At 54.7% G+C, this 27,245-nt stretch overlaps 1 protein-coding gene across 2 annotated transcripts; it reads left to right on the top strand.

Annotated features, from left to right (window-relative positions):
- Positions 1 to 601: 601 nt before the first annotated feature.
- SLC3A2 (solute carrier family 3 member 2) lies at positions 602 to 18,334 on the top strand. Of its 2 annotated transcripts, none has more exons than XM_056131666.1 (10): positions 602 to 771; positions 11,509 to 11,967; positions 12,346 to 12,519; positions 12,997 to 13,091; positions 15,863 to 15,931; positions 16,031 to 16,089; positions 16,200 to 16,380; positions 16,471 to 16,614; positions 17,752 to 17,835; positions 17,932 to 18,334. In XM_056131666.1, exons 1-10 carry the CDS (start codon positions 657 to 659, stop codon positions 18,292 to 18,294), a joined length of 1,743 nt encoding a protein of 580 aa, XP_055987641.1. In that variant the 5' UTR covers positions 602 to 656; the 3' UTR covers positions 18,295 to 18,334. The 2 variants fall into 2 exon arrangements, with proteins under 2 accessions (XP_055987641.1, XP_055987643.1); XM_056131668.1 differs by having other exon boundaries at positions 11,530 to 11,967; positions 17,932 to 18,333.
- The last annotated feature ends 8,911 nt before the right edge of the window (positions 18,335 to 27,245 follow it).

A 27,245-nucleotide genomic window follows, 5' to 3' on the forward strand; every position in this document is an offset into this window, starting at 1 on the left:
TCCATCCTCACGGAAGTCAGTACAGGTCTGTGAAAACCGTCTCATCACAGGGAGGGGGCGCCCGCACCGCCATTTTGTCCTTCAAAGACCCCCTCAACCCCCCACTTCTCGGGTTGCGTGACTTTTTCCCGCTCCGTTCCTCCAACAACCAATGCAATCCGTGCAACCAAAGCAATCGGGAACCCGGGCTCGAGAAGTCCATGAAGAGGCCCGTTCCCTCGACCACACCAAGCAACGCAAAACAACTCACCGAGAAGAGGCGAAGAAATGAGAACGAAGGAGCTCCGCGAGATGCTTAAATAGTGTTTCGCAGAGGCTCACGGGATCGGGGGGCGGAGCTATAGCCGACGCACGCGCAGAAGGAGCGATCGGGCTAGCGCGGGGGGGTGTGGGTACCATTTAACCGGAAGCGGGGCGGGGATCTGGGGTTCCGCCGAAGTAGCGGCGCGAAAAGGATGCGCGTGCGCCCTAGGGGAGTGCGTCAACACGCGTTGCCGCACTGCGGGGACTTTGGGGGTGCTGAGGCGTGAGCTCACGGCGGGTGCTGGTCTCGCCACCCGATCCCAGTCGTCTGCCTCCCCGCACACACACACTCTTCCTCGGGTCTCCCTTGCCCACACGCATCCTTAACCCTCCTTGTGCTGGGTCCCGCTTCCATGGATCCCGAACCCGATCAACCCTCCTCGACAGCCGCCGACGCGGCTCCTGCCCAGCCGCCCAGCTCGCCTTCCCAGCCTGATGCTCAGGCTACAAGCGAGGGGCCCGACTCAGGTACTGGGACCCGGGCTGAGCTCGGGGGGAGGAGGGGGTGGACCCTTGCATGGAGACGTTTCGGGAAAGTGCACGTGGCCGTCGGTGCTCCCGTTGGAGATTTAGGAAACTGACTGGTTCCGCTCGGAGGGTGGCTGGTCGCGGGTCGCCCTGCAAAGCAGCTGACCTTTGGAGCCTCCTTTGTGAAGACACCTCATGCACTTGAGAATTCCATTTGCTCGATGCGAGGAAGAGCTGCCCGCAGGTCGGCCCCCCTCCCCCCCACCCGATCGTCTATGTGATTTCAGGCCAAGTCCTGCCAGCCCCTCAGTTCATTCGTTTGCAGTAAACACCCAGGGTACTTGCACGTTTTAGAAGCCTTTACCGAGCATTTTTTGTGTACTTACTTTTCTGTTTGACCTGAATTACGTCATCCCAAGAGGAAGATGATCTTTGGTTGAGGGTCTTGGGTGGGGCCACATCCATCCGTGCCCAGGGATCACTCGGGACCATATGGGGTGTCGGGGTTCGAACACCTTAAGCCCTGCACTGCCTCTTCGACCCTGCTGTTGCTCATTCTGAGGCCACATGCAGTGATGCTTGGTGCCGCTTCAATGCCGGGGGAAACACATCGCAGTGAGTGGAAGCAGGGGTTCTGTGCATGCCAGCATGTGCAAGGGCCCTTTGAGCTATCCTCCTGATCCCCTAACTTCCATATTTTTGGGTTTTGTTCTTGGGGCACACCTGGCTGTGCTCAGTGGCTATTCCTGGACTCATTGCTGTGGCATTGCTTGGGAAATCAGGGATGGAATCATTCAGGCATGGAATTGTCCATGCCATGGGCATGTGCCCTACTGCTAAGCACATCCTTAGCCCTTCCCATACATTTTGTTTGGGGGTGGGGGTTACACACCTGGTGGTTACCAGGGTTCTGGGCAGTGCTTTGGGGATCATTTGGTGCCGAGGATTGAACCTGCACTTGGCCCATGCAAAGCTTATGCCTAAACCCTTTGAGCTGCCCCTGTCCATACTTTTGATTAGACTATCTGCTAAGAAAATGCCTACATGTGGCTGATGTGATAGTTCAGTGGGTAGGGCGCTCGCCTTGCATGCGGCTGACTCCAGCTCAATCCCCCGGAGTACATGTGGTTCTCTGAGCCAGCACAAGAAGAAAGCCCTGCACACCGCTGGCTGTGACCTCCCCCTCACGAAAAAAAAAAAAAAAGAAAAGGCCTACAGCACACCAGTAAAACTATATACTGTAGCACAGTCCTCCCATTGTTTATCGATTTGCTCCAGTGGGCTCAGCGGGCCCAGTAAGGTCTCTATTGTGAGACTTGTTGTTACTGTGTTTGGCATATCTAATGCGTCATGGGTAGCTTGCCAGGCTCTGCGGTGCAGGCAGGATACTCTCGGTAGCTTGCCGGGCTCTCCGAGAGGGGTGGAGGAATTGAACCCGCATGCAAGACAACCGCCCTACCGCCGTGCTATTGCTCCAGCCCCAAACTATATACATTATCAGTTATTTTATTTGTTTTGATTTGGAGGTCTTGGGGCCATACCCGGCGGTGCTTGGGCCTCTGCTCTTGGCTCTGTGCTCAGGAGTGACCCCTGGTGGTGCTCAGGGAACAATACGATGCTGGGGATCCAAGAGCATTGAACCAGTGTTTGGCCCTATGCAAAGCAAGCTCCTTAACTCCTGCGTTCTCTCCTGTTCAATCAGTTATTTTCAGAGGAGACTTTTTTTTTTTAAATGAGTAGAAGTTTAGAGAGACCACTCCTGGCTCTGCACTTTGGGACCACCCTTCGGGGACCATATGTGGTGCTGGGGATCGAACCCTTGTCGCCTGCGTGCAAGGCAAGTGCCACACACGCACATACACCCCTTCTACAGTACAGAAGTTCCAGGTTTTTTTGTTTTGTTTTGTTTTTTGGTTTTGTGCCATACCTAGTCAAGCTTGTGTGATCTTCCTGGCATAGTACTTGGGGGTCAATCCTGGAAGTGATTAGGGGATCAAGCAGTGCTGGCGGCTCTTGCTTGCAAAGCCTGCAAGATTTTCCTGGTAATATGGGACCACACCTGTTAGTGCTTGGGGCTAATTCCTGGCTCTGCATGCAGGGATCACTTCAGTTGGTCTCTGGGGATCAAATTTGTGCCAGGGACACATTCCTTTCCTGGATCCCTGATTCTGTTCTCAATTTTGTTTTGCTTTTATTTTTTTAAATTTTTATTAGTGAAACACCATGAGGTACAGTTGTAGACTTACAAATTTTTGTGCTTGGGTTTCAATTATACAATGATCAAATACCCATCCCTCCACCAGTGCCCATTTCCCACCACCACGGATCCCAGTATCCCTCCCCCCAACCCCCCCATCCCACCCTGCCTCTGTGGCAGGGCATTCCCTTTTGTTCTCTCTCTCCTTTTGGGTGTGTGGTTTGCAAAAGAAGCATTGAGTGGCAATCATGTTTTGCTTTTCTTTTGGGATGTCATGGGCTCGCGGGACCACATGGGATCAAACCCAGCTTAGCTGCATGCAAGGCAAACACCCTATCCGCTGTACTCTTTCCCGCCCTGGTTCTGTGCACTCTTTCCCGCCCTGGTTCTGTGCTCACTTTACTCCCTCACCTAATCCATTTTTCCCACGGGAGCCAAAATGGTCTTCATAGATTGAAAAAAAAAAACAGAAAAATCTCACCTAAGGAACTGGAGTGATAGTACAGCTGGGAGGGCATTTTCCCACATGTGGCTGACCCAGATTCCATCCCTGGCATCCCATATGATATCCCAAGCTCTGCTATGGGCACTGCTGGGTGTGGCCCCAAGACAAAACGAAACAGAAAAGTGGCTAGAAGACATACTTGATCCTATTGCCCACCTTCCTCTAGTAGGACATAGGATGAACGCCGTTTTTCCTCAGGGAATAGCTTGCCCCCTAGTGGCAGCAGCGGGCACTGCTTCTTTTAGTAGCCGAGGTAGTAGCACTGTAGCATTGTCCTCCCGTTGTTCATCGATTTGTTCGAGCGGGCCCAGAAACGTCTCCATTGTGAGACATGGTTGTTACTGTGTTTGGCATATCGAATACGTCACGGGGAGGTTACCAGGCTTTGCCTGATACTCTCGGTAGCTTGCCAGGTTCTGCGAGAGGGGTGGAGGAATCGAACCCACGTTGGCCGGGTTGGCCGTGTGCAAGGCAAAACGCCCTACCAGCTGTGCTATCACTCCAGCCCTAGTAGAGGAGGTAGGGTGTGCAAATAAGATGCAGAGGAGCATATCTACAGTGCTCTTGCAAAAATTGAACTCGATGGGGCTGGAGAGACAGTACTTGAGTTCAGGCAGTTGCTTGAACAATGGTTTGAATCCAGGCACTGCATAATGTCTCCTGAGCACTGTCTGGTGAGACCAAAAAAAGAAGGAAAAAATTGAGGTCAGGTAGTTACACGGCGGGTAGGGTATACAGCAGGTTGCACATGAACCACCTGGGTTCAGTCCTCCAGCACCCCATTTGGTCCCCCGAGCCCACTAGGAGTGATCCTTGAACACAGTGCTAGGAGCACTATTGGGTGTGCCTCAAAAATCAAAACCAAAAATATTAAGTTTGAGAATACACTTTCCTTAACGCTTTCCCAGGGAAGGGTTAGACTGATCCCCCCCCCCTTATTTTTAATTAATTAATTTTATTGAACCACAGTGAGATACACAGTTACAAAATTGTTTATGATTGGGTTTCAATCATATAATACTCATCCTTCCACCAATACACATTTCCTACCACCAATGTCCCCAGTTTCCCCTGCTATTACTTTTTTTCCTTTTACTTTTTTATTGAATCACTGTGAGATACATAGTTACAAAGCTTTCATTATCGGGTTTCAGTCACATAATGTTCCAACACCCATCCCTCCACCAGTATGTGATTTCCACCACTATTATCCCCCATATCTCTCCCAGGTTGGACTGATTTTGTTTGTTTTAGGCTTTTTGGGTCATACCGGTGATGCACAGGGGTTACTCCTGGCTCATGCACTCAGGAATTACTCCTGGTGGTGCTCAGGGGACCATATGGGATGCTGGGAATTGAACCCGGGTCGGCCGCATGCAAGGCAAACACCCTACCCACTGTGCTATTGCTCCAGCCCCTGGACTGATTTTGGAAATAATTGTAGAGATTTTTTTTCCTGTTTTTTTTTGGGAGGGGCATACCTGGCAGTGCTCATAGACTACTCTTGGCTCAGTGCTCAGGGTCATTCCTGGCAGTGTCCAGGGTGCTGTGTGGCCCTGGAGGATCAGATTCAGGTTCCCATATACAAATCATGCATCCCGCCTGCTAAGTTGTCTCAACTCTGGGATTTGGGGAGGTTTGTAACCATACCCTGTGGTGCTCAGGGGACCATATGCGGTGCCTTGGGTTGTCCTGGGGTTGGCTGCGTGCCAGGAAAGCAGGTGCCTTCTTGTACTGTACTTCCTGCCCTGGTTTAGATGGAAGTTTTTAAAAAATTAATTTATTTGCTCGAGCGGGCCCAGTAACGTCTCCATTGGAGACTTTGTTGTTACTGTGTTTGGCATATCGAATACTCTCGGTAGCTTGCCGGGCTCTCCGAGAGGGGCGAAGGAATCGAACTCGGGTCGGCAATGTTGGCCGCTTGTAAGGTGAACGCCCTACCGCTGTGCTATCGCTCCGGCAATTTATTTAGGTTGTTGGGCTGCACCCAGATGTGATCTGGGCTCTGGAGACCCATCTGTGGTGCCGTGTGCAAGTTAAGCACCTTACCTGTTGTACTGTCTTTCTCTCTGGCCCTGAATTTTTTTTTTTAAGTAGTCTGAGACTTTTTTTGATTTCCCCCCCCCCCACCCCTTTCATTTTGGTCTTTTGGGTCACACTTGGCAATGCTCAGGATATTACTCCTGGCTCTGCACTCAGGAATTACTCCTGACAGTGCTCAGGGAACCATATGGGATGCCCGGGATAGAACCTGGGTCGGCTGTGTGCAAGGCAAACACTCTAGCCACTGTACTATTGCTCTGGCCCATTCTTTTGTGATCTTAAGTGAAAGAAGCTCGATCTGATGGGAATATTATGTCTATATAAACAAAGATTTTTTTTAAGTAACTAGTTTTTTTGTTTGTTTTTGCATTTTTGGGTCACACTCAGGGATGCTCAGGGATTAGTCCTGACTCTGCACTCAGGAATTACTCCTGGTGGTGCTCAGGGGACCCTGTGGGATGCTGGGACTCGAACCCGGGTCGGCCACGTGCAAGGCAAGCACCCTACCCGCTGTACTATCGCTCCAGCACCTTAAGTAACAGTTTTATATATAGTGAAATGTGAGGGGGAGAAGGGGAGGAAGAGAAAGGAGGAAGAAGAAAGAGACTGGGAAAGAAGAGGGGAAGGGGGGAGGGACAGAGACAGAGGGTAAGGAGGAGAGTCAGGGTTCAATAAAGAACTTTGGCTTCTCCTATGGGGAAAAAGCCCTGATGGGAATATTAGTTGCGGTGTTTTTTGTTTGTTTGGCTTTTAACCCAAGATGGAGAACAGCGTCTGTTCTGAGTATATCGCATCTTCATTTATTTATTTTGGGGTTTGTTTTCTTGGGGGCCACACCCAGCTGTGCTCAGGGCTTCCTCCGGGCTCTGCACTCACGGATCACTCCTGGCGGGGACTGTGGGGATGGAACCCAAGTGGGCCACATGCAAGGCCTATCACTCCTGCCCCCCAGTATATTACCATCTTGTAAAATCTCTCCCTTGGGGTACTCTGTCAAGTGAATGGAAAAGGAAGATTAATTCCAGACTTGCTTCCTCCAGTCCACAAACCTTTCATTTGGGCCAGGGGTCTGACCCGGACAGGAAAACAATCCAGCCAGATGAATAGTGTTCATATTTGTTTGGTTTTTCAGCCACGCCTAGTGCTGGTGCTTTGAACCCAGGCTCTTGGCCTTGGAGCTATATTGCCGGCTCCTGATCTGGTGCTCTTGATAGTGCTGTCAGTGATCAGATGATTATTAAAATGAAGGCTTGGTATTCTCTGTCTTTTCTTTGGGGGCCACACCCAGTGGTGCTCAGGGCTTCCTCCTGGCTCTGCGCTCTGGGGACCGTATGGGAGGCCGGGGATCGAACCCGGGTCAGCCTATTCCGTTGGACTGTCTCTCCAGCCCTTGTCTTTTGGTAAGTGATCCAGATATTTCCCCTCTCCCTCCTGTCCCTCTTCCCTTTGTCTGGCACACATTTGGCACACCGCAGCTGTGCCGAGGGCTGGGTTTAGTGCACCCAGGGTGTCCAGTATGTGAGGCCTGTGCTCAGTGGGCTTGGCAGTGCTTGGGGACCAGAGGTTGAGGGGGCACATTCTTGGGGGCTGAATCCCGGGCCTCATGCTTTCACCACCTGAGCCGCAGCCCTAGCCTGTAACAGTTTTCCTTTTAAGCTTCGAAATCAGGGGCTAGATTCATTTAGGAGGGGGCAGGATTTGAGACATCCCCAGCTGTACAGACTTGGGGTCCCAGGCAAATAAATGCCGTACCTACTATGTACTCCGACCCCGTGTTTGTGATGAGGATTATTTATTTATTTATTTATTTATTTTAGCCCTTTGGGTCACACTGGCGATGCTCAGGGGCTATTCTTGGCTCTGCACTCAGGAATTTCTCCTGGCGGTGCTCGGGGGACCATATGGGATGCTGGGAATTGAACTTGGGTCTGCCGCGTGCAAGGCAAACACCCTACCCGCTGTGCTATCGCTCCAGCCCTGAGTATTATTCTTTTTTTTAATGGCATTCCCTTTCTTCTCCCCCTCCCTGTGTGGCTCTAGAGACTGTGGTGGTGGGGGATGGGCACACACGCGCCTGACTTGTGATGTTCATACGTTTCAGTTGTGCTCGCCAAGGATCACTGTTGTGGGATTTAAACTTACCCAGCTATCCAGAAACAAAAGCACTTATTTATTTTGGCCTCAGATCTCTTGGAGCCCTCTAGATCTCCCTCCAGATCTCTTGGAGCCCAGATGGCCTAAGCCTAAGACTTTCAGGGCTCCAGCAAGCAAAGCCTGTCCCGTTCTTGGAGGTCGCGTCCCTGGAGGTCGTGTCCCGTGTCCCGTGTCCCGTGTCCCATCCCCCCCCGCCCCCCCCCCCCCCCCCCCCCGCCGGGTTTGCTCTTTAGAGCAGAGCTCTGTTCCTCCTGCAGCATTTAGAGTAACAAGTGCTTGGGCCAGCAAGATAGAGCAGCAGGTGATGCACTGGCCTTGAGTTCATCCCCTGCACCCCAGGTGGTCTCCCCAGCCTCTCCTGGAGTGATCCCTGAGCACAGGCCAGTGGTGGCCCAAACTCCCACTCCCCACCTCCACCCCCCCCCCCGCAAAAAAAAAAAAAACCCAACAGGATAACATACTATTGTCCCCGTATCAGTTTGTCAATTATTAACTGCCAAGTGAGCCCCTTTGTTTGGGCTTCGGCCCCCTTCTCTGCCTCAGACTCTGCTCAGGTCCTTCGGTCTGAAATCCTCAGGTTGGAGTTTTTCAGGTAGAGCCCGAATGTTTTGTCTCTGTGTCTCTGGAATAATACCTTGAGCTTTGGCAGGGCTAAGAGTCCTGCTAGGCTGAGACTTTGGAATTTTCTACCGGGTTGGAGCGATAGTACAGTGGGGAGGGAATTTGCCTTGCACGCAACCCAGCCGGGTTTGATTCCCAGCATCCCATATGGTCTCCCAAGCACCCTGCCAGGAGTAATTCCTGAGTGCAAAGCCAGGAGTCAGGAGTAACTCCTGAGCATCGCTGGGTGTGACCCAAAAGCCAATTTTTTTTTTAACCTATCCTACATTTGCTCAGGGTCTGCAAAGTCTCATCCTGCCCCCTCCCCCGCCCCCACTTGCTGCATTAAGGGAAAATAACTTGCTTATCTTTTGGCTAAGATCAGGCTCTTGGAAACACGTGACATGCCTTTTGCTCCACAGCTTTAGAAAGGAGTTTTTCTAAGGACACTTGGCCTCCTGCCTTACCCCATCCTCAGGACTGGCCTGGGGCAGGAGCGATAGCACAGTGGGTAGGGCATTTGCCTTGCACTCGGCAACCTGGGTTCGGTTCCCAGCATCCTCTATGGTCCCCTGAGCACCGCCAGGTGTGACCCAAAAGACCCAAAAAGCCAAAAAAAAAAGAAAAAAAGAGAGGAAAAAGAGGAAGACTGGGGCCTTCTTTAGTTCTTATTGGCCTCTGGCCTATCTTTGCTTTGTCTCAGCCTCCTCTTGAAGGCTAATTTTTTTTTTTTTTTAAGCACAGGGCAAATGCCCCATCCACTGTACTGTCTGTCGTTTCGGCCCCCCTCTGGCCATTTCCTGCCTTCACTGTCATCTTTCATGGGGCTGGAGCGATAGTACAGTGGGTAGGGCATTTGCTTGCATGTGGCTGACCTGGGTTGGATCCCCGACAGAGCCAGGAGTAATCCTCTACCCCCAGAATTGCCAGGTGAGGCCCCCATACTGGAAAAAAGAACAAAAACCAACATTATCTTCTTTTACCTTAGCTGCTCTGCCCTCTCTCCCCAAATTTATCGCTTTTTCTTTTGCTTGAGCCCTAACCGGGCATTGTTTGCTTTGATAAACAGCTTCATCTCCATATGGTGCAGCTTTGGTTAAATTTCATTTGTATTCCTTTTTCTTTGTATTCCTGTATCTCATGCTACTTTGCCTGAGTTGTGGGCCTTGCACAAGGCAGGCCTGGATGCAAGGCAGGGGTTCGATCCCTGGCATCCCATATGGTCCCCCAAGTACAAGGAGTAATTCCTGTGCAGAGTGCAGAGCCAAGAGTATCCACCCCGCCCCCAACATTGCCAGCTTGCCTTCCCCCCAACAAAATGCTGGCAGCAGAGGTGGGTGCCCAGTGGCTGGGTTGGGAGGTTCGGACCTCATCCTGCGGTGGTCAGGGCTTAACTCTGGCCTTTGCCCTGTTCTCTCTCTGGGGGAAGTAGGAATCAGCTTCTGAGGTGAGACAGGTGGCCGAAAGGGTGGCAGGAGTGGCCGAGACAGCCGCAGAGGTAGGCTAAGCCAGGAGTGCCCGGAGCTGGCAGCAGAAGGGAATGGGCTTCCCCCGGCCCGCATGCTGGGGGCAGGGAGTTAGTGCCACCTTGGAACATGCACAGTGGCCGAGCCCACGGGCCCCACCCTGTGCTTTCTGGTCCCGGCTGTCCAGAGCTCCGTTTCAGTGCTTGCTTATCTGGCAGGCCCAGGGCACCTTGGACTCCTATCGCCTTGGCCGCCCTCTCCCTCCTTGCCTCCAGGAGTGGGGGCAGGGCTGGGCGTTGGGGTGCAGAAAGGGGAATGGGCGGAGGACGTTTCTTCGCCCACCCTGGGCGCCTCACGAGCTGCCCGCTCTTTCATCAGCTCTTGGCTTCTTCCTTTGAAGTTCATGGCCATCTGGCCGCTGGCCCAGGTGGGAGAGGTAGAAAGAACTTCCTTCGCTGCTCCTCTCTGAAAATAACCCCGCTTGGCCCCAGGCGGGAACGACGAGTTCCTGCGGGAGGAGCTGGCCTTGAACTTGGCCCTGACCCCGCACCCTGCCTTCCCCTGAGTGTGGGGGGGCGCTCTGTGAAGGGAAGTGGGGGGGGTGTCAGGGAACCCCGGCTTCCTGGAGAGTTGGGGGTGAGCTGGGAGGCCTTGTGATCAGGGAGACCGTGGTGAGGGTTTTTGTTTGTTTGGGGGCCACACATGATGATGCTCCGGGCTTATGCTCTGCGCTCAGGAATCACTCCTGGCGGTTCTGGGGGTGGGACCACACGGGATGCGGGGTGGGTGGGGGGGGTGGGGGCTGGAGCCCGGGTCGACCACCTGCGAGGCCAATGCTCGGCTCAGGCCCCACTGACCCGCTCACCGGGCATATAATGGGCTGGGGGAGGGAATAGGAGGCCCCGCGGTGGAATGTTGCGCACCCACTTTTTCTGGCTGCTTCGGAGACCCGGCATCCCGGCGCCGGATACTGGGGTGGAGTGTGTGGGAGGGTCGGGTGTCAGTCAGCTCTCCTGTCCGGACGCATCCTGCCTCGTCAGACCCCTCAGGGGGCTCAGTCAGTGGAACCAGGCATCGCGGGTGGGCGGGTAAACAGTGGCCGCGTGATGAGTCCAGGGAACGGGCAGCGGGGAGGGGGAGGGGCTTTGCGGGGAGACTGCGGCCGGGGGTGCTCTTGCCTTCGAACTGGGGGCGTCAGATCCCCCCGCTCCCCCACCTACCTCCCTTCCCCACGGGAGGCGGGGCCAGTCGCGCGCGTCGGAGACGGTTGCACGGATCCCCGTCGTGACCCTCCCGGCGAGCCCCTCCCTTTGCTTTGCTCACGCGGGAGGTCTGGGAGAGACGAGCCCCGTGGTCCACTTTAAGGGGCGGAACCAGTTTGGCGGCGTGGGCGGGGTGGGGCGGGGCTTCCGCGCCTAAAGTCCTGGGGCCGCGGCAGGTCGGTCTGGGGGGCGTGGCCGGGGGCGGAGCCTCCCCTCTAACGTCCCGGGGCCGCGGCCGGCCGGCCGGGGTGGGGCGTGGTCTGGGCGTGGCCTCCCGCCTAAAGTCCCGGGGCTGGGGGCGTGTTCTGGGCGTCTCGGGGGCGGGGCTTCCCTTAACGTCCCGGGGCCGCGGTAGGTCGGGCTGGGGCGTGGTCTGGGCGTGTCGGGGGCGGGGCCTCCCCGCCTAAAGTCCCCGGGCCGCGCCCCGGCCGCGGCAGTAGCGGGAGCGGAGCGTGCGTGGGGGACGCGAGGCCGCCGCCGGTGTCCACTCCCCAGCCCAGCTGACCGCAGGTCGCGCCGCTGTCGCCGCAGCCGCAGGTTCCATGAGCCGGGACGCCGACGTCGACATGAAGGAAGTGGAGCTGAACGAGCTGGAGCCCGAGAAGCAGCCGATGAACGCGGCGGCCGGGGCGGCCGGGGTGGCCGCGGCGGGCGGCGCCGAGAAGAACGGCCTGGTGAAGATCAAGGTGGCCGACGACGAGGCGGAGGCGGCGGCCGCCAAGTTCACGGGCCTGACCAAGGAGGAGCTGCTGAAGGTGGCCAGCAGCCCCGGCTGGGTGCGCACGCGCTGGGCGCTGCTGGTGCTCTTCTGGCTCGGCTGGTTCGGCATGCTGGCGGGCGCCGTGGTCATCATCGTGCAGGCGCCGCGCTGCCGCGAGCTGCCCGTGCAGCGGTGGTGGCACAAGGGCGCCCTCTACCGCATCGGCGACGTCAAGGCCTTCCTGGGCGGCGACGCGGGCAACCTGGAGGGTGAGCGAGGGCACCCCGACCGCCCGCCGGGCTTCGCGCCCTCCCCGACCCACCCATGGGCGCCCCTCTAGCGGCGTCCGCTCCCCGAGCCCTGGGCCTTGCCTGCCTTTTCTTGGGGAACCCCTCCCCTCCCCCGCTCTCAGGCTAAGCTGACTCAGCATCTGCCCCAGGATCCGGTCGCAGCCGGTTCCTTACATCAGCCAGCCGCCCTGAGCCGCGTGATCCACCCCCCCCCCCCCCATCCCCAGCCCATACACACAAACCCGCCGCGGGAAAGACGAGATTTCATTTTGTTCCTGCACTCCCACCCCACCCCCACCCCCACCCACGGGTGGCGTCAGCTCACTCCCGCACCCCCCACCCACCCCCTTGTTTCAGGCCTCAAGGGGCAGCTGGATTACCTGAACAGCCTGAAGGTGAAAGGCATAGTACTGGGCCCGCTTCACAAGAACCCAGAAGATGACTTCCATCAAACCAACCTGAACGAGGTCGACCCAGCTTTGGGCTCCAAGGAAGACTTTGAGGCTTTCCTGCAGTCGGCCAAGAAAAAGAGTGGGTGTGCTGGGCGAGGTTGGGCAGCCCCCAGGATGGGGGCCAGAGGAAAGGCAGAGGGGAGTGAGTGGACCGTGGTGTCCTTGCCCCCAGCAGGTTAAGCGGCAGCCTGAGGTGGGTTTGCCAAGTAGTTCAAGAGTCTTTCGACTTGCCTGGCCCGTCTGGAGGTCATGACGTCCGAGTTGCTCTTCCTTGTCAGATGTGGCAGTACTTGCTACCTGGTTGATTCTCATACTTCTGAAAAGTTGGGTGTTTGTGGGGGTTGGAGGGGCATCCTAGTCTTGCCTTTCAGTTTAATAAGGGTGCAAAAGGGCTCACTCGAGCTGGGGGGCCCGAGGGTCCCAGAACTGAGCCTTCTTCTCCAGGGCTTGTTTTTGCTCAGATCGGTTTCAGCGGAGTGAGTTTTGCAGCATTCGACCTGGGAGTGCTTGTTGGTTTCCTCTGCCCTCACCAAGGCCGCTTCCTCCATTGTTCCAGGCATCCGGGTCGTCCTGGACCTCACTCCCAACTACAGGGGCCAGAACTCCTGGTTCCAGCCCATGGACTCGGACGTTGTGGCCATCAAGGTGAAGGTGAGTTCTGGGTTGTGTCTGTGCTTGTATCGGTCCCGTGGCAGCCAGCCCTGCCTGTCACCTCGTCCCCCGATCCTCCCGGGGAGCTGCTGGGAGCCCGGCAGTTCCGTTTCTCCCACGCGCAGAAGAATAGGCTCCGAGCGTGCCCCCGTTTCCTTTGCTCTGAAGATGGAGACAGGAAGGGGCTTTCTCCCCGGTTGGTCTGCTTGGGCTTTTTTCTCCTCTGAAGCGGAGGAAGCTCTTCCCTCTGTGCGCATCCTATCCAGTCTGCCTTCTTGCTTGATGTTGTGGAACCCCTGGCTGAAATAATTGACCTTGGGTCTTCCCACGTTTCTGGGGCTGCAGCTGTGGAATTTCTCTCATCCCATTACAACTGCACACACTCCCCTCGTCATTCCTGAAGTGTGAGCAGGCGAAAAGTTCTGAGGTGCTAACTGAACCATTGGGGAGGTGGAGGGGGTTCTTGATTGGCTTAGACCCCTAGTTTGCCATCCCTGGAGAAATACGGCTCAAATTCTACAGATAGGGAACAGGGGGAGGGACTTTGAAAGGCACCCCAGCTCCTGACCCTACTGATTGACGGGGAGTGCTGCAGAACTGGGGGGCCAGAGAATTAGCACAGGGGTAAGTCACGTGCTTCGTTTGCAACTTCCAGTGTGGTCCCCCCCTAAGCACCACCTGCGAGTGATCACTGAGCACAGGGCGTGGAGCATCACCAGGTGTCACCTCTGATCTCCCCATCCCACCCAGCATTGCCAGGACCCTTGGGACTGTCTGGCTCGGTCCCTGCTCGGTTCTGCAAGACCCAAAAGTCCCCCTGAAGCGATTATTTCCAGCTGGTATGGGGAGGAAAACATGGCCAGAGCTCCAGGGGCTGAGAATCTACTTTGCTTTCAGAAGACCTCAAGGGTGAGATAGACAGTCCAGAGGATAGGGCCTTGCACACGGCTGACCCGGGTTCGATCCCTGGCATCCCATGTGGTTCCCCGAACACTGCCAGACGTGATTCCTGAGTGCAGAACCAGGCGTAACCCCTGAGCATCGCTGGGTGTGGCCCAAAAAGGAAAAAGGAAAAAAATAATCAGAAGGCCCCAGATTCGGTCTCAGCTGTGTATAGTTCCCACCCCAGCACCGCCAGGGGTGACCCCCAAGGACCGAACCAGTAGGTCCTGTGCACTGTTGCATGGAACCCTAAAATCAAGGGGGCAGGAAGAAAGTGGGGCTGAGGGGTTAGAGAGAGTATCATGGGTCAGGTGCTTACCTTGTATGCACACATTCAAGTCAGATTTGATCCCAACACTCCACAGAGTTTCCCCCCAGTCCCTCCGGGAGTGATCCCTGAGTACAGCGGGAGAAAGCCCCAGCACCGCTGGTATGGCCCAAAAACCAAAGGTAGGGGGGGAGAAATGGGGCTGAAAGGAGAAATATCCCTGCAGTGAGTGGGCAAGGGAGCAGGCGGCAGCAGGAGTGGGGATGGGCACGCGGTGCCAGAATGCCAGGGCTCAGGCCTGGGCCTGCTCGACAGGACGGTGCCTGGCTCTGCGCCCCCGCCCGGCCCAGACACTTCCCCCAGGCCTCAGGGAGCTGGCAGCCGGCGGGACAGTTGCCGTGCTGATCAGCATGCCAGCTCCTGTCCCCGCTGCTCTCTTAACTGGCTCCCCTCTGCCTCTGGGCTCCCTCGAGACGGTTCCCTCCCCGCTGTAAACCAAATTGCCGCGCCAGCAAAGTGCCCAAGATGTCCAAAGTGCCAAGATGTCTCTGGACACGCACATTATCTCTTGTGCCAGTTCTATGGGTGTCAAAGGTAGAGCTAGGAAGGAAGGAAAATGCTGTGGCCCCACAGCACCATAGTTAGAGCAGGAGGGGCCTAGGGCATCACCCTTACAACAGGTGGGCGCCATCAGCCTGGGCTAATGTGTACTGCACTGTCCTCCCGTTGTTTATCGATTTGCTCGAGCGGGCCCAGTAACGTCTCCATCGTGAGACTTGTTACTGTGTTTGGCATATTGAATACATCACGGGGAGCTTGCCAGGCTTTGCCATGCGGGCGAGATACTCGGTAGCTTGCCAAGCTCTCTGAGAGGGGCGGAGGAATCGAACCAGGCTCGGCCGGGCCGGCTGCGTGCAAGGCACACGCCAAGGGCTAATGAGAGCTGGGATAATTTTTTGTTGTTTTGGGGCCGCATTTTGGGCCGTGCTCAGGACTTAACCCCTGGCTCTGAGCTCAGGGAATACTCCTGGTGGGGCTCACGGGACCATATTGGTTGTCAAGGATGCGAGCACCCTCCCCGCTGTACTGTTGCCCCGATCCTGGGCTGGAATTTTATTTCTGTTGGGAGGGAAGGGGGCTTTGGGGGACACACCTGGCCATGCTCAGGAGTTAATTCTGGCAGTGCTTGGGGGGACCATATGGGATGCCAGGGATCAAATCTGACTTGAACCATGTACAAGCCAAGCACCCCACCCGGGTCAGCCTTGTGCAAGGCAGAATACCCTTACAGTGTACTATCACTCTGGCCCTGGGCTGGAATTTTCTTTCTTTTTGGGGGGGCGGGGGGGTCACACCCAGCGATGCTCAGGGGTTACTCCTGGCTCTGCACTCAGGAGGAATTACTCCTGGCGGTGCTGGGGGGACCATATGGGACGCCGGGGATCGAACTCTGGTTGGCTGCATGCAGGGCAAAAGCCCTGTCCGCTCCGGCCCCAAGGGCTGGAATTTTCTGAGCCTTTGTGTCAGTGTTGATTCTGTCTTTCGTTCTCTTGCGCCGTAGGATGCTCTGAATTTCTGGCTGAATATTGGCGTAGATGGGTTCCAGGTGCGGGATGTGGAGGCGCTCAAAGTAAGTTCCTGTGCCCCCGTGGGAGGCAGCGCCGGAGTGGAAAGGGGCTCGCAGGGCCTGGGGAAGATCCCAGCTCCATGACTTCCCTTTTCCTTCTAGAACGCACCTTCAGTCTTGGCTGAGTGGCAGAACATCACCAAGAGCTTCAGTGAGGATAGGTGGGTGCCGGGCACACGCCTGTCCCTGGGGGCTTGGCTCAAGCCAGAGAGTCCAGAGAACTTCCTTTCTCGCCCTGGTCCAACCCGGCCCCTTGCTCTGCTCTCTGCAGCCTCCTGATTGCCGGGACCAACTCCTCGGACCTGGCGCAGATCCTGCACCTTCTCAGCGTCAGTAACGACGTCTTGTTGACCAGCTCCTACCTGGCCCACCCCAGCCACAGCGGGGAACAGGTGCAGTTGCTCATCACCCAGTACCTGAACGCCACGGACAATCGCTGGTGCAGCTGGAGTGTGAGTTGTGCGGCAGGGGGGTGAGGGGCAGCGGGGGAGAGGGTGTCTGCCGTGGGGCTCGGGGTCAGCCCGTCCCTCTGTCCTTTGCAGTTGTCGCAGGCTGGGCTCATGACGTCCATCTTGCCAGCTTCGCTCCTCCGACTCTACCACATGTTGCTCTTCACCATACCGGGGACCCCAGTTTTCAGCTATGGGGATGAGATTGGTTTGGAGGCGGCTGTCCTTCCCGGTCAGGTATGGGGCTGCATTTGTTTCCGGGCAGCAGCTCTGTGTGTGTGTGTGTGTGTGTCTGTCTGTCCTTCCCGGTCACATAACCTGTTGTGTGTGTGTGTGTGTGTGTCTGTCCTTCCCGGTCACATAACCTGTTTCCGGGTCAGCAGCTCTGTGTGTGTGTGTGTGTGTGTCTGTCTGTCCTTCCCAGTCACAGAACCGGGCTGCATTTGTTTCCGGGTCAGCAGCTCTGTGTGTGTGTGTGGGGCGGGGGGGGGGGGGTCTGTATCTGTATCTGTGTCCTTCCCGGTCACGTAAGGGGGTTGCGTTTGTTTCCGGGTCACCAGCTCTGTGGGGTGTGTGTGTGTGTGTGTGTGTGTGTGTGTGTGTGTCCTTCCCAGTCATGTAAGGCGGCTGCATTTGTTTCTAGGTCAGCAGCTGTGTGTGTGTGTGTGTGTGTGTGTGTGTGTGTGTGTGTGTGTGTGTAAAAGAGAGACCTTGACAGATCTGTTTCCCTCTCTCTCCATCCCAGTCACCTCCTGTGTGGTTGCATTTCCCATGGGGTAGTTGGGATTCAAGAAAGGCTTTCACTGGCTTTGGGTGGCGTGTCAGGGATGGCCCGGGGCGGGCACTTTCCAGGCTTCCGGCGGCCTGGCTTGTTGGCAGTGAGCGCGTCATGGAAGCAGGGTGCGGGTGTGGTACCTGCCCCGTATCTAGTCGAATAGGCTCTTCCCCTCTGGGAATTGGGGGGCGGGCAGCTCAGAATTTTGCAGGGCGGGGGTGTTGCTGCATATTAGCTCCAGTTAGTGGGCTGACGATTAACACTGGAGGTGGTATGTCTGGAACCAGGTTCTCACTTACCCCAACCCCAGAATACTGAGAATTCCTCTGTACCTTGTACAGGAGATCCCCGAATGTCCCCCACGAGCTGTAGGTAGGGAAAGTAGAAAGAAGCTGGTAGTTATTGTTGAAAGAAGAAGGGGGGTGGTGTAAGGACGGGGATGAGACTATTGGACAAGGAATCGTAGTCATCTGCTGAGGGACAGGAAGGGTCCCCCAGGCCAAGGATGGGGGAGTGGGGCGCTAGTGTAGGGGAAGCGAGGAACGGCAGGGTGGGAGCTGGCCCCGGCCTCGCTGAGTCCCATTTCCTCTCCCTCGCAGCCTATGAAGGCCCCGGTCATGCTGTGGAACGAATCCAGCATCCCCAGCGCCATGGGGCCTGTAGACCCCAACAAGACGGTGAAGGTGAGCAGTGTGAGAGAAGGCCCCAGGGGGTGGGGGGTTGACCCCCACGGCCTTCCCTTAAACTTGCCGGCCTCGCCGTCTGTCCATCCGTTCCAGGGCCAGAGCGAAGCGGCGGGCTCCCTGCTGTCGCTGTTCCGGAGGCTGAGCGAGCAGCGGACCAAGGAGCGCTCCCTGCTTCACGGGGACCTGCACCTGCTCCCCGCGGGGCCCGGCCTCTTCGCCTACGTGCGTCAGTGGGACCAGAACAAGCGGTTCCTGGTCCTGCTCAACTTCAGGGACACAAACCAGGCGGTGCGGCTGGGGGGCACCCGGCTGCCCATGGGCGCCAGCCTGCCCACCAGCGTCGACCTGTCGTTCGGCACCCACGAGGGCCGCAGCGAGGGCTCCCCCTTGGAGCTGAACAAGCTGGACATGAAGCCCCACGAGGGGCTGCTGTTCCACTTCCCTTACGTGGCCTGACCCCAGCCCACGATCCCCCCTACACCCCCACCCCTGTTTCTCCCCTTTTTTTAAGACTTTTTTTTTTATTGTCACACAGGACAGATGAACTTCCCCAAATAAACTGTTTCCTGGCTTCAAGTAAAAGTCTCCTCTCTTGGGGCTGGAGCGATAGCACAGCGGGGAGGGCATCTGCCTTGCACGCAGCCGGCCAACCCGGGTTCGATTCCCAGCATCCCAACTGGTCCCCCGAGCACCGCCAGGAGTAATTCCTGAGTGCAGAGCCAGGAGTAACCTCTGTGAACTGCTGGGCGTGACCCAAAAAGAAAAAGTTTACTCTTTCTGGGGAGGTCTTGTGGCTCCTCCTTCTGTCACAGCAGCAAGGGACACGAGGCCAGGTGCCCATCCACCCTCTCTCACCCACCGTCCTGTGTTTGCAGACTTGGCCTTTCTGGGGGAAAGAGCCAGCGGAGGGGCTGGAACTATAGCACAGAGGGTAAGGTGTTTGCCTTGCACGTGGCGAACCCGGGTTCGATTTCCAGCATCCCATATGGTCCCCCGAGCACCGCCAGGAGTCATTCCTGAGTGAATAGCCAGGAGTAACCCCTGTGCATTGCCGGGTGTGACCCAAAAAGAAAAAAAAAAGCCGGCGGAGTGGCCTGTTTTCTACTTGTAAAGGATGCTTGCGGCTGGTCACTCAGCGGGCACAGGGCCTGATGTGTCCAGGTTTACAGCAGGACAGCTCTAAGCTGTCTCCCTGGGATGTCCACTCTGACATGAGGTGACCTCCTCACCGAGATGGCATTTGGACGAGAGTAGGGAAGTGAGGGGAATTCTGGGGAAGGAACTTGCTAGTGGCCATTGGGGGTGGTCAGCTTTCCTGGCTCTGGAGTCAGGGAGACCAGAGAGGGGGTGGGCACATACTGAAGAGGGGGTCCCTGAGCAGAGTGCAAGGAGCTTGGTATATGGCCAGGGGACATTTCTCAGTGGTGGGGCACTTGTCTTACACGTGTGTATAATTCTGGGTTTGAGTCCCGACACCACAAAAATCTATGCCCAAGTGTAGAGTTAGCGGTTAGATACTGGAGGTCACCTTGGGTCAGTGGGCAAAAACTGCAGAAACAGGAAGGTGGACCAGAGCCATTGGACAGCGGGGAGGGCATTTAACTTGACGCGAGGTCGACCCAGGTTCAACCCTCAACATCCCCATGTAGCTCTCATCCTGCCAGGAGTAAGCCCTGAATAGGGATGGGTGTGATTCCTCCTTCCAGAAAAAAAAAATTTTTAAAAAAGGCATTCCTGCTCCAGCTCTAGTGCTCACCTACTGGAAACATGCTGAGTTAGGACCTGGGGGGAGTTTGACCAGGAGTCCACTCCCAGTAGGTCCAAAGATGGTCAGCACTTCTAGCTGCCTTCTGAACTGACAACTCACCCAACTCACCGGAGCCTTCTGTGTCTAGTTCCTTGGGGCCCAGTCCCAGAGCCTCAGGGCTGACCTTTGTCCCTCTGGCAGCTTCCTGCTAAGACTGGTTCTTTCTTCACACTGGCCCCAAAGCTTCAAGGGCCTGTCGTAAATCTTGTCAGATTGTCCCCCAGATAGATCAAAGTCCCCAGACAGCCGAAGAAACTCCTACCCAGGCATTTTTGGGACCTAGAGGTCACCTTCCTGTGACCAAGGACAACAAGCCTGTACAAGCGCCTGAGGGACTGGGTGGGAGGGCGGGGATTTTGAGTAGACCAGTTGTCCATTGAATTTCGCAGCTTTAAGTCTTCAGCTGTGGTCGTGGAGGTTGAGTGGGAGGAGGTTCGGGTCTTGCGTTATTTTCATGGTCTGTGTTCCGGGTTTGCAGCCATGAATTCTCCTGTGAGCCTCAGGCTGGGGGGTGAAGTTTGGCCTTTCTGGTTTTATGGGCCTACCAGGAGATGCTCAGGGGGTTCAGAAGTCCAGCTTCCAGCTTGTACTTGGGATGCTCTGGGGACCACGTGGTGTAGGGGATCAGACTTGCCTCCTGTGTACCCAGCATGAGTTCAGCCTGGAGCTTTCTCTCTCCAGCCCCCTACTAGCTTTATTTTTTGCGGGGTCCACACCCGGTGCTTGGGACCGTATTCAGTGCCTGAATTTATACCAGATTTTTGTGTTTTTTTTGGACTGCACCATCTGTTCTCTCCCTCATTCTTGTTCCTCATCCCCCACGTCACCTTGCTTACATGTTTCCTTTTTTTTTTTTGGTGGGGGGGCACACCCAGCTGTGCTCAGGGCATTTTCCTTTGAACCATAATAGCTGCTAGCTTGGCCACTGCAAGGCAAGCGCCCTCCCATCTGTACTGGCTCCAGCCCCAGTTCCTTCCTTCCTTCCTTCCTTCCTTCCTTCCTTCCTTCCTTCCTTCCTTCCTTCCTCTTTCTCACTTCTTCCTTCCTTCCTTCCTTCCTTTCTTTCTTTCTTTCTCTCCTTCCTTCCTTCCTCTTTCTCACTCCTTCCTTCCTTCCTTCCTTCCTTCTTTCCTTCCTTCCACTTTCTTTCTTTCTCTCCTTCCTTCCTTCCTTTCCTTCCTTTCTTTCTTTCTCTCCTTCCTTCCTTCCTCTCTCTCTTTCTCTCCTTCCTTCCTTCCTTCCTTCCTTCCTCTTTCTCACTTCTTCCTTCTTTCCTTCCTTTCTCTTTCTTTCTTTCTCTCTCTCTTTTTAGGTCACACCTGGTGATGCACAGGGGTTACTCCTGACTCATGCACTCAGGAATTACTCCTGGCAGTGCTCGGAGGACCATATGGGATGCTGGGAATCGTGCAAGGCCCACCTGCTGTGCTATCCACTCCAGCCCAGCCTTTTGTTTTCTTAACACAAGAGAATCCTGCTTTCTGGGGCGAGGCGGATGAAGAGAAACACACACCCCCCCCCCAAAGGAAAGTCCCTTTCCTGAAAACTGAAAGGAGGAATGTGCAAACATGCAGAGTGAAAGTTCAATATGTTGGGAAGTCACATCCAGGGCCCTTGCTTCCTCTGCAGGCTCCAGTCCAGAATTCTACCCCAGCTCCTTGCCACCTCTCCTCTGGCCCCACAGACCCTCCAGTCTTTTTTTTTTTTCTTTTCCTTTTTGGGTCACACCCAGCGATGCTCAGGGGTTACTCCTGACTCTGCACTCAAGAATTACTCCTGGTGCCCAAGAACAGATGACTGGTTAAAGAAACGTTGGTACATCTACACAATGGAGTACTATATAGCTGTTAGAAAAGATGAAGTAATGAAATTTACGTACAAGTGGTACTACTTGGAAAGTATCATGCTAAGCGAAATGAGTCAGAAACAGGGACAGACTTAGAAAGATTGCATTCATCTGGGGAACATAAAGTAACAAAATAGGAGACTAACACCCAAGAATAGCCGAGATAAGTACCAGGAGGTTCACTCCATGGCTTGGAGGACAGCCGCACATGCTAGGGGTAAAGGCAGCTCAGATAGAGAAGGGAGCACCAAATAAAGGGTGTTGGGAGGATTCTCCCAGGATGGGAGATGCATGCTGAGAGTAGAGTATAGACCGAACATGATTGCCCGAACATGATTGCCACTCAATGCCTCTTTTGCAAACCACAGCACCCAAAAGGAGAGAGAGAACAAAAGGGAATGCCCTGCCACAGGGGTTGGGGGGATGAGGGGTGGGAGGGATACTGGGAGCATTGGAGGTGGAGAATAGGAACTGGTGGAGGGATGGGTACTCAATCACTGTGTAACTGAAACCCAAGCACAAAAATACATAAGTCTACAACTGTACCTCATGGTGTTTCACTAATAAAAATTAAAAAAAAAATTACTCCTGGTGGTGATGGGGGGATCATATGGGTTGCCAAGGAGGCCTCCCTCCCCTCAGCCCCTGACTTTGCAGCGCTTCAGAGACTGCCTCCTCAGGATTATGTGCTTTGCTTTTTCCTGTCATAAACTTTGCCGCGTAGAAGAATTATCAGGGGCTGGATAGCACAGCGGTTAGGGCGTTTGCCTTGCACACGGCTGACCCAGGTTTGGTTCCCAGCATCCCATATGGTTCTCCGGGCACTGCCAGGGGTAATTCCTGAGTGCATGAGCCAGGAGTAACCCCTGTGCATTGCCAGGTGTGACCCCCCCCCAAAAAAAAGAATGATAAAATCAGGGACCAGAGCCATAGGACAGTGGGGAGTGCGTTTGCCTTGCATGCGGCCCATCCAGGTTGGATCCCTGACATCCCATAGTGTCCTCTGAGCTCCTCCAGGAGCGCACCTGAGTGCAGAGCCAGAAGTAACCCCTGAGTGCCGCCTGGTGTGCTGCCCCCTTCACCCCCCAAAAAAAATTCTAAAATCCCCCTTATGTTTTCCCCCTCTTAGCCGTGTGTAAATTGACTCTGAAGACTTTCTCAGGTGCCACCTTCATTGCCAGTCACTTCCTGAGACTGGGCCCTGACACCCTGTCACACCCTTCCCCATTTGGGAGTTTTGTTGGAATCATACCTGGTGGTGCTTGGAGGCCTGTGGGGTGTCAGGGATGAACCCCAGGCCTCCTGCAAGCAAAGCACTAGTCCTTTGAATATCCAGCCGCCCTCCCCAGATTTCTTACTTTTCCCTCTAATTTAAACTATTTTTTTTATCGTAGTTTAGGCAGCATGATTACAAGAGTGTTCACATTTATATATTTTTAGTGGTTGTTGTTTCGGGGGGGTTATACCCACTGATGCTCAGGACTTAACTCCTGGCTCTGCACTCAGGGATTATTCCTGGCAGTGCTCAGGAGACTTTTGTGGTGTCTGGAATTGAACCGGATTGACTGTGTACAAGGCAAGTGCCCTACCCACTGGGCTATCACTCTGGCCCCAACACTTTTTTTTTCTTCTTTTATTATTGTTATTTTTTAGAGTATTACAAAGCCGTACATTATTGGATTTGGATTTTAGTCATACAGCATTCCAACACCCATCCCTCCACCACCAGTGTACATTTCCCAGCACCCTCACAACACACCCCTTCCCCCACCCCCCACCCCTTGCCTGCCTCTGACAAACACTGTTCTCTCTCTCTCCCTCTCTCTCTCTCTCTCTCTCTCTCCCTCTCTCTCTCTCTCCTCTCTTCTCTTTCTGTCTTCCTTTCTCTCTCCCCTTTTGGGCATTGTGGTTTGCAATATTGATACTGTGAAACGTTATCAAGAATATCCCTTACCTACGTTTACCGCTCAGATCTAGTCTGGCTATTATTATCATAGCGGTCCCTTCTCTTTCTTACCTACCCTCAGCCCCACACACACTTGTGGTTGGTTCTGACCATTGATGAGTCCTCCTACCTCCTAACCCATTTTCCCTGGCCATGGATATTATTCTTCTAATATATATATATATGTATATATATGTCACTGTCACTGTCCTCCCGTTGTTCATCGATTTGCTCGAGCGGGCCCAGTAACGTCTCCATCGTGAGACTTTGTTGTTACTGTGTATGGCATATCGAATACATCACGGGGAGCTTGCCAGGCTCTGCCGTGTGGACGTCATGAGTATCTTGCCAGGCATGGGTATCTTGCCAGGCTTTGCCAATCAGGTGAGATACTCTCTGTAGCTTGCCAGGCTCTCCGATAGGGGCAGAGGAATCGAACTCAGGTCAGCCGGGTCAGCCACATGCAAAACAAATGCCTTACCCTCTGTGCTATCACTCTAGCGTATTCGATATGCCAAACACAGTAACAAGTCTCACAATGTTACTGGACCCACTCGAGCAAATTGATGAACAACGGGAGGACAGTGCTATATATATATATGTATATATATGTATATATGTATATCACAAATGAATGCAGTCAATCTATATCTGTCCCTTTCCTTCTGACTCAAGACCCCAACATTTGTGTTTTTGATGTACAAAGTTATGGTACCTTTTCCACCACCAAAGTAAGTGCCAGAGACCCTGTATTTTGTTTGGAAGCTGTTCCCAGCAGTGCTCAAGGGCTACTCTCAGCTCTGTGCTCTGGAACGACCGCTGGTGGCACTCAGGGGACCCTGCAGGACAGGGCATAGAATCTGTGTCAGTCACATGCAGAGGCAAGTGTGTTAACCCCTGTATTATCTTTGCTCTCCATCGGCCTGTTTTTTGTGTGCTTATTTTTCTTTAGGGGGGGCCATACCCAGCAATGCTCAGGAATTACTCCTGGCTCTGGGCTCAGGAATCACTCCTGTTCACCTAGGATGCTGGGGATCTAACCCAGGTCAGTCGTGTGCAAGGCATGAGCCCTACCCCGCTGTACTATTGCACTGGCCCCACCAGCCTGTTTTTCGCAAACAGAAATTGAATAAACCCAAGGGGACTGGAGCGATAGCACAGTGGGTAGGGCATTTGCCTTGCACTCGGACGACCCGGGTTCGACCCCCAGCATCCCATATGGTCCCCCGACCACTACCAGGAGTAATTCCTGAGCGCAAAGCTAGGAGTAACCCCTGTGCATTGCCAAGTATGACCCAAAAAGCTTAAAAAAAAAAAAAGGGCGTTTGCCTTGCGCGCAGCCAGCCTGGTCGAGCTAGGTTCGATTCCTCTGCCCCTCTCGGAGTGCTCGGCAAGCTACCGAAAGTATCTTGCCCGCACAGCAAAGCCTGGCAAGCTACCCGTGATGTATTCAATATGCCAAACACAGTACCAAGAAGTCTCAAAAAAAAAAAAAATGGAGATGTTACTGGGCCCGCTCAAGCAAATTGGCGAACAACGGGAGGACAGTGTTTGTTGTTGAATAAACCCAATATTAACTGTGGATACATTTCCAGCGTTGCTTCCTGGTGGGACCTGGTCTCTGTGTTGGGGGACAGGTAAGGACATGAACCTATGGGACCTCTGAAATCCCCAAGAACCATCCTACTAACCGTCCGTCACTGGCTGAAGGAAGGGAAAGATGCCAGATACAACATCTGTGCCTCTCTTTCCCCCAGGAGCCTAGAAGGAGACTGTGCTGTACTCTCAGGAGGAAAGAGACCAGAACTCGTCCCCCCTCCCCCCATCGTCCACCCCTAGATATTTGGGGGCACCCGAACAGAGGGGCAGAGGGAACACCTCCGGGCCTGGTTCTGCCAACATCCGACACCATTACTGTGCAGCTGTTCCATCCTCAAGTGTCTGGGGTCAGGTTAAACGTGACTCAAACACTATTTTGCAACCGGAGGGGCCTCAGAGCTGCAGGCTCAGGCGGTCCCTGCTGGAGCAGCTACTGGGTCCCAGGCTCTTCCCCCAGGACCCCCGACCTCCTGGCAGCATGGTGAGGTGGGGATGGCGGTTGGAACTGACAGCTGCTCTGGTTGTACTTGGGCCTCCCAGGTAGCTGCAAAGCAAGTCCTCGGCCTGTGTTGAATTTCTCTGGCTCCGGCCCAGGAGGCTTTAGGAAGCTACTGGAACAGCCCTGGAAGATCCACATGTTAATGAAGGGCGTGGTGGGGGTTGGGGGGAGGGGTAGTGTGAGACTCCTTGGGTAGGGAAGACTGGATGTGAGGGGAGAAGCGAGGTGGTCGTGATTGGATTGAAGTCTAGGAGACGGGGTTGGGGGAGGTGATGTGCTCGTTGGGGGTGCCCTGGACTTGTAGGTGGAGTCAGGGAACATACCGTGTGGCCCTGGGGAGTGTGGGGGGGCTGGGAGCACAGGTCGCTGGTGACAGTTTCTGGTGACAGTGGAAGAGACCCAGAGCAAGGGAGAACAGGAGAGAAGGGGCTGGAGCGATAGCACAGCAGGTAGGGCGTTTGCCTTGCAAGTGTCTGACCCGGGTTCGATTCCCAGCATCCCATATGGTCCCCTGAGCACCGCCAGAAGTAATTCCTGAGTGCAGAGCCAGGGGTTAACCCCTGTGCATCGCTGGGTGTGACCCAAAGAGCAAAAAAAGAACAAGAGAGAAGGGAGGTCCAAGGTGAGGATGGGGGGAGGGGAAGAGTGGGGGGGAGTAGGGGTGTGGGGTGGCGGGAAGCAGATACAGATTTGTGTTGACTCTGAGCTGTCCCTGGCAGGCCTCAGATTTGACGACGGGGACATGGGGGTGGGGAGGCCTTTTTTGTGTTCCCCAGAGCACGTCCTGAGAAGGTGGAGAAATTTTGAAGGGTGGGAGGGAGCTTTCTAGACCCTATCAAAGTTCCTGGTTTTATGTGATGACAACATGACTTACCGCAAGGCCACCAGGAACTGCCAGGAGGAGGCAGGGCCGGACTTGGAGAACGGGCAGGAAGCAAGCGCCAGGCCACAGGAAATGCCATTGTCTTTGAACTAGAACGGCCTTGAGAGGCTGTCCCGGGGACACGCAGCTCCTGTGTGTATGTTTATGTGTGTCTGTGTGTGCGCGTGTGTGTCTGTGTGCTATCTGTGTGTGTCTGTGTGTGCCTCTGGATGTGTTTGTATGTGTGTATGTGTGTGTGTTATGTGTATATCTGCCTCTATGGTATCTGTGTGCGTGTGTATCTGTGTATGTGTGTGTCTCTGTGTGTGTGTATGTGTGTGTGTCTGTGTGTGCCTCTGTGTCTGTATGTGTCTCTGTGTGTGTCTGTGTCTATGTGTGCCTGCCTCTGTGTCTGTATGTGTGTCTGTGTGTGTCTCTGTGTATGTGTGTCTATGTGTGTGCATGGGTGTATCTGTATATGTCTCTGTGTCTGTGTGTCTGTGTGTGCACATGGGTGTATCTGAGTGTGTCTCTGTGTCTATGTGTGCCTCTGTGTCTGTGTGTGTATGTCTGTGTGTGTGTCTCTGTGTGGGTTTGCACTCACAGACCCTGTATGTGTCTGTGTCTGTGTGTCTTTGTGTCTGTGTGTTCATGTGTGTGTGCACACTCACAGACTCCTGTGTCTGTGCGTGTGTGTATCTCTGTGTGTCTCTGTGTCTACGTGTGTCTCTGTGTCTGTGTGTGTGTCCATGTGTGTGCACACTCACAGGCCCCACTGGCAAGTGGTGTCCTGAGTCCAGCAGCAAGGGGAGAGGGGTCTGTCCAAGTGCCACCCTGCACATAGTGGCC

The sequence above is a fragment of the Sorex fumeus genome, unplaced genomic scaffold (genome assembly GCF_029834395.1).
Source record: "Sorex fumeus unplaced genomic scaffold, SorFum_2.1 ptg000093l, whole genome shotgun sequence".
NCBI lineage: Eukaryota > Metazoa > Chordata > Mammalia > Eulipotyphla > Soricidae > Sorex > Sorex fumeus.